The 14,033-nt window shown below is 36.8% G+C and overlaps 1 protein-coding gene across 1 annotated transcript in view; it reads right to left on the bottom strand.

Annotated features, from left to right (window-relative positions):
- pmfbp1 (polyamine modulated factor 1 binding protein 1) overlaps nt 1–14,033 on the bottom strand; it is a 210,144-nt gene that overhangs the window by 101,338 nt on the left and 94,773 nt on the right. The window contains exon 4 of the mRNA XM_073835679.1: nt 10,453–10,524. Within this exon, the coding sequence (XP_073691780.1) occupies nt 10,453–10,524 (72 nt within the window). The remainder of the gene's footprint in view (nt 1–10,452; nt 10,525–14,033) is intronic.

The following is a 14,033-nucleotide window of genomic DNA, read 5'->3' as shown; positions in this document are numbered from 1 at the left end:
ATAATGCTTGCGCATTTGCAGTCCAACACAGTAACACTGACTCAACCAATACCATGAGTTTGGAGTGAAAACAGTGGAGATCATATGGCTAAACTTGTAGGCCTCAATAGATGAAATGAACTTAAAATCAATTAATCACATAACACAATGAGCTACTTTAAAATAACAAACAAACAAATAAACATATGTGACTCTTGACCAAATAAACAGTCGTAAGTAGCATGGGTATATTTGTAGCAATAGGCAACATTACACTGTTTGGGTCAAAATTACAGATTTTTCATTTATGCCAAAAATCATTAGGATAGTAAGTGAAGATCATGTTCCATGAAGATATCTTGTAAATTTCTTACCATAAATATATGAAAACTTAAATTTTAATTAGTAATATGCATTGCTAAGAAATTCATCGGGACAACTTTAAAGGTGATTTTCTAAATATTTCGATTTTTTTGCACCCTCAGATTCCAGATATTCAAATAGTTATATCTTGGCCAAATATTATCCTATTCTAACAAATCATGCATCCGTGGGAAGCTTTTTTATTCAGCTGATGTATAAATCTTAATTTACTTAACTTACTGTAAAAAGTTTTCACCAGATTCAACTTAAAAACCTAAGTTCAGCAGCTGCCTTAAAATTTTAAGTTAAATCAGCTTAAAACTACAAGTCATTTTAACTAATTACAATTAAAATGAGTTGATTTAACTTGTGAGTTGAAATGACTTAAGTTGATTTAACTTAAAATTTTAAGGCATATATATATATGGCCCCAGTCATAAGGGTCAATTATACATCATGCTGAATAAATAAGCTTTCCATTGATGTATGGTTTGTTAGGATAGGACAATATGGTCGAGATCAACAGTGGAATCTGAGGGTACAAAAAAAGTCAAAATATTGAGAAAATCGTCTTTAAAGTTGTCCAAGTTTTGATATATTTATGATAGGAAATTTACAAAATAGCTTCACGGAACATGATTTTTACTTAAGATCCTAATGATTTTTGGCATAAAAAAAAAAATCTATAATTTTGACCCATCAATGTATTGTTGGCTATTGCTACAAATATATCCGTGCTACTTACGACTTGTTTTGCATTCCAGGGTCACATATTAAATTTCAAAATTAAAATAATATATATTAAGCTCCACCCATAGTAGACTGATTGGTCTATACACTCTTAAAAAAATCTTTATTGGCATTGACGGTTCCATGAAGAAACTTGAACATCCATGGAACTGATCAAATTCAGGTTCTTTAGATTTTTCTTTTAAGAATTGTTCACTGAAATGTTCTTTGGGGAACCAAAAATGGTTCTTCTATGGCATTTACTGCAAAACAACCCCTTTAAAGACATGACATGAGCTTCAACTTCCTTTTTTGTTGATTCAGAGCAGCACAGTCGATCAACAAGTCAGAAATCACATCCACTAGTACTGAAGCCACATATACCCTTGACAACCCTGTGTTGTGACCCATTAAAAGCCTCCCTCTCTGTTTATAAATGTTTGTGTGCCTCAAAGATACTTTCGTCCTCGTTCGCAGTCACAAACACGCACAGAGGCGAGTATCCTTCTCAGGAAGCACGTCACGTCCGCAGCGGCCTCTTCATGAAAGAGAAGTGAAGACGCAGGCTCCTGTCCTCCTCGTTCACATTCCCCCGCTCTGCCGGTGCATTAAGTCAGTCCACTGAAGACAGGCATCTTAAAACAAACCCCACTGCTCTCATAATCAATGACAAAAACAGACACACCGGACCAAAGGCTTTTTACTCGTCCATTTTCTTCTAAGAACGCAAAGAAAGTATTTTTTCTCCATCTTTATCACTAGCTGAGGCCTTATGGAGAGGATAATGCATTTGGACCCTGTTGTGTCACGGCCCTCACAAACCTCAGCGGCAATTTCAGGCTTCCATCGCATTTTTGTATTCAGTCAGAAATAACAAAAACAGCCACAATGTAGTAATAAAAAGCATCGTAGTGCAAAAAACAGTGCGATCTGATACATCAAGCTCATTGCAGATGGTTGTTCTCCTCTCCCACCTCCAAGCCAGGGGAGAGTAAATCAGTCTGGAGGAAATAAATACACACTTATTACGTTCTACGTGCTGCATACATTCACCTCTGTAATGTATTGCAGCGTTCGGTGTGGTGCACGCTGGGGTGAAAAATGAGAATGCAGAAGCACTGCAGAAAGAAAAAAAGGATGTATAGTGAGCCAGAGCTTGGTTGCTACACACTAAGGTAATGATGTGGGACTTTACCACAGTAATGAACGACTAGAAATGTACATTTGCAAAAACTAGCATTGGTTATTAAGGTGACTATATGTCTTCTTTTTCTTGGACCAAACCACTCTTTTCTAAATTGAAAACATTTCTGGGATTTTTATCGATATCGAAATGCTCTCTACAGTCTTCATACATTCTATGTATGCACTCGTATGCAACAATTGGTCGATTATATCCAGTGCTTGCATGCTATTGGTCAAATATGCTTGTATTAACGGACTATAGCATTGACAAAAAAATAAATAAAAAAATAAAATTGAAATAAATATTAAATTAAATTAAAAAAAAAAAATATATGGGCAAAGCAACATTTTTTAGTAAATGAAAAAATGAATAAATATATAATAAACATGCCAACCCCCAAAAAAGACTAAAACATTAACTAAAATTAACATTAAATTAACAAAAATTAACATAAAATAATTCAAAATATTAATAAAAACTAAAAGATCTCAAAACTACAGTATCTCAATTACGCTAAAATAACACTGAAGGAAAATTCGTCACATTCCCAGAAATAACATCCCAGAAATCACCCCATTTTTCTAAAATGCTAAAGCTGTATGTGTGAAGCCGACGTAAAAAGTGTGGTGCAACATCAAGTACAGTGGCGAATGGCTGGCTCCATCTTTACTGCCCAAATGAATGAGCAAATCTGACATGTCAATGGCAAAAAAGGTGCAAACCATTGAGAATCATACAATATTCTGGCAAAGCACAAAACATTAGCTGAAAGATTAAGTTTGTGAGGTAAATCAACTAAATTAAACAGATTACAATAAGGATTGTTAACATTAGTTAATGCATTATGGATAAACTAACTATAAACAATGCTTATTTTACAAATTTATAAACAGAAATTAGTTGATTTCTGCATATATAGTATGCATTTAACAAGTTGTATAAATCATATATTTATAGCAGATTGATAATGTACTAAAAATACATTTAATTTTTTAAGTGTCCTCTTTGTTACAAAGCACAATATGATGTTTTATTCAATATTCATACATTCTGGCTGTCTTTAACTGATTTGAAGTTCTTGGCAATGCATATTACTAATCAAAAATTAAGTTTTGATATATTTACAATAGTAAATTTACAAAATACCATCATGGAACATGATCTTTACCTAATATCCTAATTATTTTTGGCATAAAAGAAATATATATATATATAAAAAAAAATAGCTGACAGATGTCAGTTGAAAATGAAAGTGCAAACCACTGAGAAGCACACGTTAGTCTGGCAAAGCACAAAACATTAGCCAAAAGATTGAGTTTGCGATGCAAATTAACAAAATTAAACACTTTAAAAGGATAAACTTTAAAAGGTTATGAACCAACAATAAACTATGCTTTGAAGTTCCTAGCAATGCATATTACAAATCTAAAATGTGACCCTGGACCACAAAACCAGTCTTAAGTCGCTGGAGTATGTTTGTAGCAATAGCCAAAAATACATTGCATGGGTCAAAATTATTGATTTTTCTTTTATGCCAAAAATCATTAGGAAATTAAGTAAAGATCATGTTCCATGAAGATTTTTTGTAAAATTCCTTCTGTAAAGGTATCAAAATGTAATTTTTGATTAGTAATATGCATTGTTAAGAACCTAATTTGGACAACTTTAAAGGTGATTTTCTCAGGATTTTGATTTTTTTGCACCCTCAGATTCCAGATTTTCAAATAGATGTATCTCGGCCAAATATTGTCCTATCCTAACAAACCATACATCAATAGAAAGCTTATTTACTGAGCTTTCATATTCTATATACATCTCAGTTTTGTAAAATTTAACCTTATGACTGGTTTTGTGGTCCAGGGTCACAAATAGTTTTGATATATTTACGGTAGCAAATTTACAAAATATCTTCATGGAACATGATCTTAACTTAATATCCTAATGATTTTTGGCATAAAAGAAAAATATTTTAAAAAAGCTGACATATGTCAGTTGCAAATGAAAGTGCAAACCATTGAGAAGCACATGTTAGTCTGGCAAAGCACAAAACATTAGCCAAAAGATTGAGTTTGCGAAGCAAATTAACAAAATTAAACACTTTAAAAGGTGTGTTAACATTGGGAATGAACCAATAAACCATGCTTATTTTATAAATTAGTTGATTTCTGCATATACTCATTTAGCAAGTTATATAAATCGTACATGTATAGTTGATTGCTAATATACTAAAAATGCATCAACAATTTTTTTTTAAGTGTCCTCTTTGTTGAAAAGCACAATATGTGTTATTCAATATTGATATATTCTGGCTGTCTTTCACTGATTTATACTACGAACATTATAGTTAATAAAGAAACCGCAATTCTCGAAGTGCCATATTCCAGCGATGCGTTCCACACAAGCTACACGGGTTACACGCAAGCCAATCACACATCTGTCATGCAACCGTCAAACCCCCTGAACAGCGTCCCGGCAGTTCCGCCCACAACCAGTAGGTGTCTCTCTTTCACTGTGCATGGCCCTCATCCCGTCTGCCGCCCACCGGCGGCCCCCTCCCCTCTTTCAAAATCCCCATCTCCACATAATATATACACCATCATTTGAAAATGGCAGCTTTTTGAAAATTCACCTTGATTATCAGACATTAAAAGTGACTTGAGCAGCGCTGAGTGTCTGGCTGGGGAGATGGCTGCAGACAGCCGAACAATGTGGCGGGCGCGGCATTAACGCCTCGCTGGGCCATGCAGCCGCGCAAGGGAGAGGCAGCCCTTTGTTCTCTCCCTCATCCAATTATTTTTAACGTGCGCCTCTTTCACAACAACAAGAGAGAATTTAATTTTAATGCACTCTGTAAGAAAAGCCCCCCAAAATACATCTATTCTTAAAAGAAGGAGGAAGGAATACGGACGAGGGTTAAGAATTAATCAGGGCGCAGGCGTTGCAATGTCTGCAACCGTAGCCCTTACAAAAACCGGATGCGTGCGATCATTCTCCTCTAAAGCGAGAAACGCGGCACACATGCTGCGAGGGCAAAAACACACGTGTCGCATTCGTGGAGCAAAAAACAAACAACCAAAATACCCGAGATTCCATATAAAATGGGTTTGAGAATAAAAAAGCCAAGGACTCTCGCAGGAAGGTATGCGCCCAAATATTTTTCTAATTGGACGAGCACTTTATCTTGCTGTCAGTGAGGTTATAAAAATGCGCGCAGTTCCCAGAAGGAGAGAAGCAGCTCTATAGCCGGCCCTTTATTACTGCACGCCAGTGTCTGATATATGCTCCTGCGTTAACCTTTCATCTGAGCCCAACACACACACACACAGATGCAAGCAAGCGTGTGTTTTATGCAGAAATTCAGAAATTCTGAAGAGTTGTTGTTGTTGTGAATGTTACAGGGGAACATGGTGATTATATACTGGGAGAGTGCAGCAAAAAATGCATTTAGTAAATCATACGGTGCATTAATACAGCGTCTGCATGCAGTCAGCGACATGCACGCGCACACACCTCAGCAACACGATTCAACCTGACAGAAAAAGCAAATTAGAATCCGACGTGTTTGGCGCGAGGCTGTTGCCATCTTAGCCGCACTACGGCCAATTTTCTCAGCAGTATGAAATGATTGTTTTTTTTCTTATCAGCGTAGAGGCAGCATCTACAGCAGTGAGAATTTCAAATGAAAAGCCCTTAGTTTTTGTCCCCAGGAACACAAAATAGACAAACACCCGAACGTGCGCTCGCACACACGCTCGCGCGCGCAAAATTAGATCTTCAGTTCTAGGCTAGACGACTAACTGTTTGTGTATAAGCCTCGCTCTGCGGCACAGCAAAAGCAATTCTCTGGAGATGGTGAAATTAAAGGGCAGAATCCAGCCTGTTTATGGTTGGCACTCCGCTCTCCTCTCAATCAAATGTTTTATTAGCAATCATTCGGCACTCTCTGGGCCCTAACACTCCTCCGCCGGAGGAAGGAGGGGGCGAGGGAGGGGAGCGAGAGGGGCTCCGGGAGGGAGCACTGGTACCCGCTGACCCCTGCTGGACTACACACAGCTGATTACTCCCACCTGGAGCCCGAGTCACCATTAACCTCCATGAGGGCTCAAGCGGCCAGCCGTCCCCACTGCTTCCCCAAGAGGACGGAGGGTTACGAAGACACAACCAGAGACATGCGAAGAATCAAAGACTTGAGAGTGGGGAGAAAAAGAAAGAAATGTCATGGCGTCATGTGGCAGAGATTGTGGTTTAGGTGTGAGAGACTGAATTTCGGTAGCATTAGGAGTCACAAACAGTTGGAACTGTGGTTTAGTGGTTAGTGCTTGAGCCTTGGTGCTCATGTGGAAAAAGTAGGTTTGATTCTGACAGTACTTCCACCCTGAATGACATGATTAAAAATTCTGCCACGTTTTGAACATAGAACTTTTTATGAGACAATCACCTGATCTCCAAATATCATGTGACTTCTCATGTGTAATTTCAAATCCAATGCAAAAATCAGCCCTTTTGGTGGAAAAAAGGTCTGATAACTGGGAGAACAAAACATAAAACCCCAAACAAACAAAAAAAACCATTATATTTTAAAGGGGCTATATGCAACTTTCTGAAATTTAAACTCGCGACTGACACCTGTGGCCAAAAAACGGAACTGCTCTTCCGTTCTGCTCACTCTCGCAGCGTGCGCTCCTACGTGCAAACTTCACAAGTCATCCGCTGCAAAGCAGTCAACATTATGTTTACAGAGGTAAGAAAAGTCAAATACATATATTGTTTGAGAAACTAAGTCTGTTTGCAATAATAGGCTAATTGCTGACTAGCAGTGGTGGCAGAGTGATCTGAAACGTTTAACATGAACGCGCTTGACGTCACATCCGCAGACAGCGCGCGAAAAATCCGACCCGACAGAAAATAGGAAAAATAGGATACAGGCTTTTAGGTGCACCCACTGTGAGCAGACAAGGTGTCAGTATGCTCATCAGGAGATGTTTGAGTCAGAAATGGTCAAATAAAAAGGCTATTGTTACGTTTATTTTGGGGAAAAAGTTGCATATAGCCCCTTTAACTATTTGTTAAAATACTTTTTTTACGCCAAAACTTTTTTCTGGATTTTTTTTAATTTTATCATTATTATTATTATTATTATTATTATTATTATTATTATTATTATTATTATATTCCCTATAATATGGTATATAGTTGTTGTTTTTTTAGATTTAATTATTTTAGTATATCAAGTTAAACTAAACATGAAACTGTGTTCATGTTTCCTTGGCAAATAGCTAAAATAAAATGTCATAAAATAAAAACATGAAATATGAGTTAATATTAATCTAAATATTTTATTTTATTGTAGTTATTGTTTATTTTAAAGTACATACTGAAAGCATTTTTTTGTTTGTTTTTTTTTTGCCCTGCATTGATGCATTTAAAAGTTACTGGCCACACATCTTTCATCTTTTATTGATTATTAAACACTCAAATCTCTTTATCTAAATCTCTTCACCTAACTGTGAGTCTGCCATGTTTGTAGTTTACAGACACTTTTCAATTTTCATGAAAAGTGCAATTGGTTGTAGCCAATATAAACCGTTAAAATGTGCATACATTGAATTGTCATTGGAAAATGTCAGTTGAACCCCTTTGGCCTAAACTATTAACTTTAAGCACCACCCTAGTTTTAAAATTTTGAAAGTTTATATTTCAGTAATTCAACAATAAATTCTCATATTCCTGGTTCTCTGATGTTGGTTAATAGTTAATTGGTTAATTTTTAGTAAATGCTTAATTTTTTATAGTTTTTTAATTTATTTTAATTTTAAATTTATTATTTTAGAACTTTACTTTTTTGCGTTTTAGTTCACTATAACTAAGTAATAATAATTTCCTGCTTTAATGAAAGTAAGCACATTTGACCATCTTTATAAAGAAGTTTACAAGCATTACACATGTGCTTACATTTGATTCAATTTGCTTTTAAAATATAAGCTTAGCTAACATTGGGGATGATGTATGGGATGATTATAAACTCAAAATGATTAATAGATTCACAGACAATTATCCATGTACTGCATACATTTTATGCATGTATTTTACTAACCACAAACAAATGCCTTTCAATTTTAGTCAGTGTAATTCAGGATTAAATGATCGTGCAACGTTTTTTTTACAAACACAGACATGTTTGCGCATAAAAATGTTCTGTTCTGCATTAACATATCATAAATTGCTCATGTAAAAAGGATTCTGTGCATTTTTGGATCAGGTGACACGTGTGCATTTCTTGACGACTTGACTAGTCAATCTTGTTCAGTTCATTTGGATTTTGAGACTTAATTTTTGCAGTTCACAGCATTTCACACATGAACAAAGCCCAGTGCAATTCATTAAAGTGTACAAGATTTGGAAAAATCGCTAATCACTACACAAATGCTTTTCAACTGGTTTCTGCAAAGTTAAGAATTACAGTCCTGGCCAAAAGTTTTGAGAATGACACAAATATTAGTTTTCACAAAGTTTGCTGCTCAACTGCTTTTAGATCTTTGTTTCAGTTGTTTCTGTGATGTACTGAAATATAATTACAAGCACTTCATACGTTTCAAAGGCTTTTATCGACAATTACATGACATTTATGCAAAGAGTCAGTATTTGCAGTGTTGGCCCTTCTTTTTCAGGACCTCTGCAATTCGACTGGGCATGCTCTCAATCAACTTCTGGGCCAAATCCTGACTGATAGCAACCCATTCTTTCATAATCACTTCTTGGAGTTTGTCAGAATTAGTGGGTTTTTGTTTGTCCACCCGCCTCTTGAGGATTGACCACAAGTTCTCAATGGGATTAAGATTTGGGGAGTTTTCAGGCCATGGACCCAAAATTTCAACGTTTTGGTCCCCGAGCCACTTAGTTATCACTTTTGCCTTATGGCACGGTGCTCCATCGTGCTGGAAAATGCATTGTTCTTCACCAAACTGTTGTTGGATTGTTGGAAGAAGTTGCTGTTGGAGGGTGTTTTGGTACCATTCTTTATTCATGGCTGTGTTTTTGGGCAAAATTGTGAGTGAGCCCACTCCCTTGGATGAGAAGCAACCCCACACATGAATGGTCTCAGGATGCTTTACTGTTGGCATGACACAGGACTGATGGTAGCGCTCACCTTTTCTTCTTCGGACAAGCCTTTTTCCAGATGCCCCAAACAATCGGAAAGAGGCTTCATCGGAGAACATGACTTTGCCCCAGTCCTCAGCAGTCCATTCGCCATACTTTTTGCAGAAGATCAATCTGTCCCTGATGTTTTTTTTTTGGAGAGAAGTGGCTTCTTTGCTGCCCTTCTTGACACCAGGCCATCTTCCAAAAGTCTTGGCCTCACTGTGCGTGCAGATGCGCTCACACCTGCCTGCTGTCATTCCTGAGCAAGCTCTGCACTGGTGGCGCTCCGATCCCGCAGCTGAATCCTCTTTAGGAGACAATCCTGGCGCTTGCTGGACTTTCTTGGACGCCCTGAAGCCTTCTTAACAATGCAGTGGAAAGTTTTTTTCAGGATTAAGTTCATTTTCATGGCAAAGAAGGACTATGCAATTCATCTGATCACTCTTCATAACATTCCGGAGTATATGCAAATTGCTATTATAAAAACATAAGCAGCATCTTTTCCAATTTCCAATATTTATGTAATTCTCAAAATTTTTGGCCATGACTGTACATTAATGTGCAGCATTTTGTTCAAACAGAGACATATTTGTGAATACAAATGTTATAGTTTGTATAAAAGTATCATAATTTCTGCATGTAGCGATCTCTCGACTCAGAAGAGATGTGAATGAATGTACGTGTTACAAATTAAGCACTGGGTCTTGTTCGTGTGTGAAATGCTGTAAACTGCAAAAATTAAGTCTTTGTTTGTGGTTAGTAAGATACATGCATAAAATGGAAGCAGTACGTGGATAATTGTGTGTGAATCTATTAATCATTTTGAGTCTAAAATCATCCCATACTTGAGGGCATTGCCGAGAGTATATGATGTGCCTTAAACAGACTAATTTCAGAAGCATCCATCTCTTGATTGCCTTTCAATATTTAATTATCCCAAGACCAAAAATAAAACAAAAAAGTTAAAGTGACAGTTCTGTTGACTGGGTAACACTGGGAGATGTGGGATGGGCAAAACAGCTGAAATAAGAGTGTGTGGTAGTACAGACATTTACCTGCTGACTGACTGAACTATGCTGAGATTTCAGTCTGGACACTTCCTCCTCCAGCCACTGGATCTGCTCAGCCTGTGAACACACATGCGCAAAGATCATGAAATTCACCTCACAAATGTTTACCATCAAACACAGAAATGTTTTGAGAAGGAGACAATAACCAGAGCAAAGATGGTAGCTCAGAACAAACAGAGCAGTGAGAAAATGGCTGCACTGTTCTGTCATAATGAGAAGCGGAGGTGTGTGTGAGTGTGTGTGTGTCGGGTTCCCCTGCTCTGCTCTCATCACATCTGCTGTCAGTAATCTGTTCCTGAGCCAGCAGTGCTGGGATTAAGTGCAGGCTGCAGATAAAGGATGTATGCGTCATTAAAACACACAAGACAGACACGTACACACTCACAGAGTCACCGGTGAGTAATAATGCGGCCACAGTTTCAATCACGAACGCAGCTTCATTTCTTTGAAAATCATGACCGTTAGAAGTGTGGAAGGGTGTGATCTGTGGGCAGACGGGCTTGTGCCGGGGGCTTATTTTAACCTCTGATATGAAGGTCTTTCAAAAGGCAAAATTGTCCAGCTGTGCAGTGGAGAAATAATGATTCTAAAAGCAATAGTTCAGCCAAAAATGAAAATTGCCTTATTTACTCACCCTCATGTTGTTACTAACTCTATGACTTTTGTTCATTCCAAAAAGGACAAAAAGCACAATAAAGTAGTTCACAGATGAAGTCATATGATAGATTTGTATGAGGAATAGATTTGCTACTCACTGGAAACCTTTCACTTTGTTGAGACGATATATATTTAAATATGTTGAAGTATGAGACTGGAGCACAATAATGGACTAAGAATTTCGGACTGTTCTTCATCGTAAAGCTTCAGAAGATTTGAGACAGACTATCGGAAATATGCCTGACTTCTATAGTACCTTTTAGACATTTTTCAGTGCTTGACAATCCAAAGTAACAGTATGACTTCATTCTATAGAAATTATTGTTTAAATAATCATCATTTTATGATCCATTTTAATTTGGGGGTGAGCTATGCCTTTAAGGAAACAATATGACGTCTATGTGTATAAATTATAGGTCTGATTTAAGGTAAGGCTTTGCAGGTAATGCTTAAAACTACTATGTTTAGAAGTTTCTCAATAGAGGAAATTTGATTAAAGGGTTACTCCACCCCAAAATGAAAAATTTGTTGTTAATCACTTACGTATGCTGTTCTCTGTCAGCTGCGTCAACGTGGATACGTTTTCTATGTTTATTTACGCTTTGATTCAAACGAAAACAGCATATCTGCAAAAAGTACAAAAAGCATTCTCGTAGATTCGTAAAAATTATGGTTGAAGCACTGATGGCAGATGGAGTATTTTGATGATGTCTTTCATACTTTTCTGGGTCTTGACAGTGTTATTTACTTAGGAGGCAATGGGACAGTTACAAACTTCCCGGTTTTCATCCAAAATATCTTAAATTGTCGACAGGGGGGTAAGTGATAAATTACAAAATTTTCAATTTGGGGTGGAGTAACCCTTTAAAGCTCCATATTATGAACAAAAGATAATCATAAAACACAAAGAATAAGAATGTATAGCTCTCATTGACATTCTGACAGGGAGGGCAAAAACTTTCTGGCATACACAATTGCACGTGTAATGTCAAATCTAATGCAAAATTCAAAAAATAAATAAATGAAATAAAAACAAAAAGATCTGATAACTGAGAGAAAGAAACCAGGGGTAATTCTGACCAAAATAAAGTACAAATAAACAAACAAACAAACAAACAAAAAAAATAGTGCTGGGCAACGATTAATTGTAATTAATCGCATCCAAAATACAAGTTTTTGTGTACATAATATATGTGTGTGTGTATATTTGTTATGTATATATATAAATACACACACATGCATGTATATATTTAAAAAATATATGTTGTTTATATATTCAATATATTTATATATAATATAAATATATACATGTAAATATGTATAAATATGTATAAAATGTATATATACATATATGCATGTCTTCATATATACATAATAAATATAAACAGTACACACACATATATTATATAAACAAAAACTTTTTAATTTTGAATGCGATTAATTGCAATTAATCGTTGCCCAGCACTAAAAAAAAAACTTATTAAAAAAAGAATAAAACAGACAGAACTCTGGTAAATTGTAATCAGCCATGATATTTCTACTATTTTCTTTAACAAGTTCCTCTATCCTAAGCATCTGTCAGTATAATGCATTCTCATGGTAAAAGCTAACTATTCCAAAAATCTTAAGTCTATAAAATTGCTTAAGACAGCTCAGTAAAATGAGTAAGGGTCAACTGGATAAACAGAATAGCATTAACCGCAGTAATGACTCCCAGACCATGTGACATTACAGAGAGGTCAGAGACTATGACAAGCAGCAGATGGTATATGGATGACAGAGGCCCTGTCCCAAATCGCACCCTAAACTTTCACAGTCTTCCTGAGTCCACACTATATTAAATAGTATAAAATGGAAGTATCTTGTAATACCATATAGATTCTGTGATTTATGAATATTCATCATTCGGTACCATGGTATTACTATCTGACAGGATCACTGCACAATCGTATTGTATCATAGTATCATTGATATTATTGAAGTTTTTTTAAATTAAGTTCTACTTGATGATGATATCTCTGCATGGTAAGGCCAGTGTACATCTACATAGATACACAGTCAGTGTGATTATGTTTGTAAATTGTGATCTATCAAATCTCACCGTGGCATCCTGCTTCCCTTCCCTGCACCGGCTCAGCTGGGCTCGGACAACGGACAGCTCATCCTCCAGTTCATGGCATTTCTTCCTAACTTCTTGGGCCTCTTTGCTCTTTTGCTCCGCTGTGGTCCGAACCGAACTAAGCTCCGCAGAGACTCTGTCCACCTACAGGGCGGCGCCAGACATGAGAAACTTAATGCAATTGAAGCTTATTTCCAAGGGTGCACACAGACTCACTCATTCAATCTGACCCTTGGTGGAGGTGACCTCCTTGCAATCAGCCCTGTGGAGCACTTATTTCCCAGCTATAATCAGACTCGCTCACTAAGGCCTGACCTTTTCTCAGCAGCCCCTCAGCCATGGCTATGTATAACTCCAATATAAAACCCAGCCCCCTAGAGAGAGACATCTGCTAGAGCTCAGATCCACGGCCATACAGGTTAATGAGGGAGAGAGAGAGTGCAAACTCATACACACAACACCGCTGCACAAACAAGCTAAAAAGATCTCGGACTATTTGAAAAGCACGAGATGTGTTGCAACCAATCTCAAACTATTTTGTGTGGCACAGGGTTATACTTTTAATTTAGGCTATGCTCGTGCTAACAACTAAATAAAGAAACGACTTGGTGCCAAGTTCCTTTTAGAAAGGTGGCCATCAAGTTCACTTTCAAAGGTATTTACTAGACATTCAAGTGCAGCACCAATCTCCATTATGCTACCTGATCTCATGACGAAGTGCATATCACTGTAGTTTCCAACAGAAATTAACATTAGAGGTGGTAAAAGCATCTTTTCCGTACACAGTTAT

This window comes from Garra rufa, chromosome 3 (assembly GCF_049309525.1).
Source record: "Garra rufa chromosome 3, GarRuf1.0, whole genome shotgun sequence".
In the NCBI taxonomy this organism is placed as follows: Eukaryota; Metazoa; Chordata; class Actinopteri; order Cypriniformes; family Cyprinidae; genus Garra; species Garra rufa.
The sequence above is the reverse complement of the archived record's forward strand: the minus strand, read 5'-3'. Positions and strand labels throughout refer to the sequence as shown.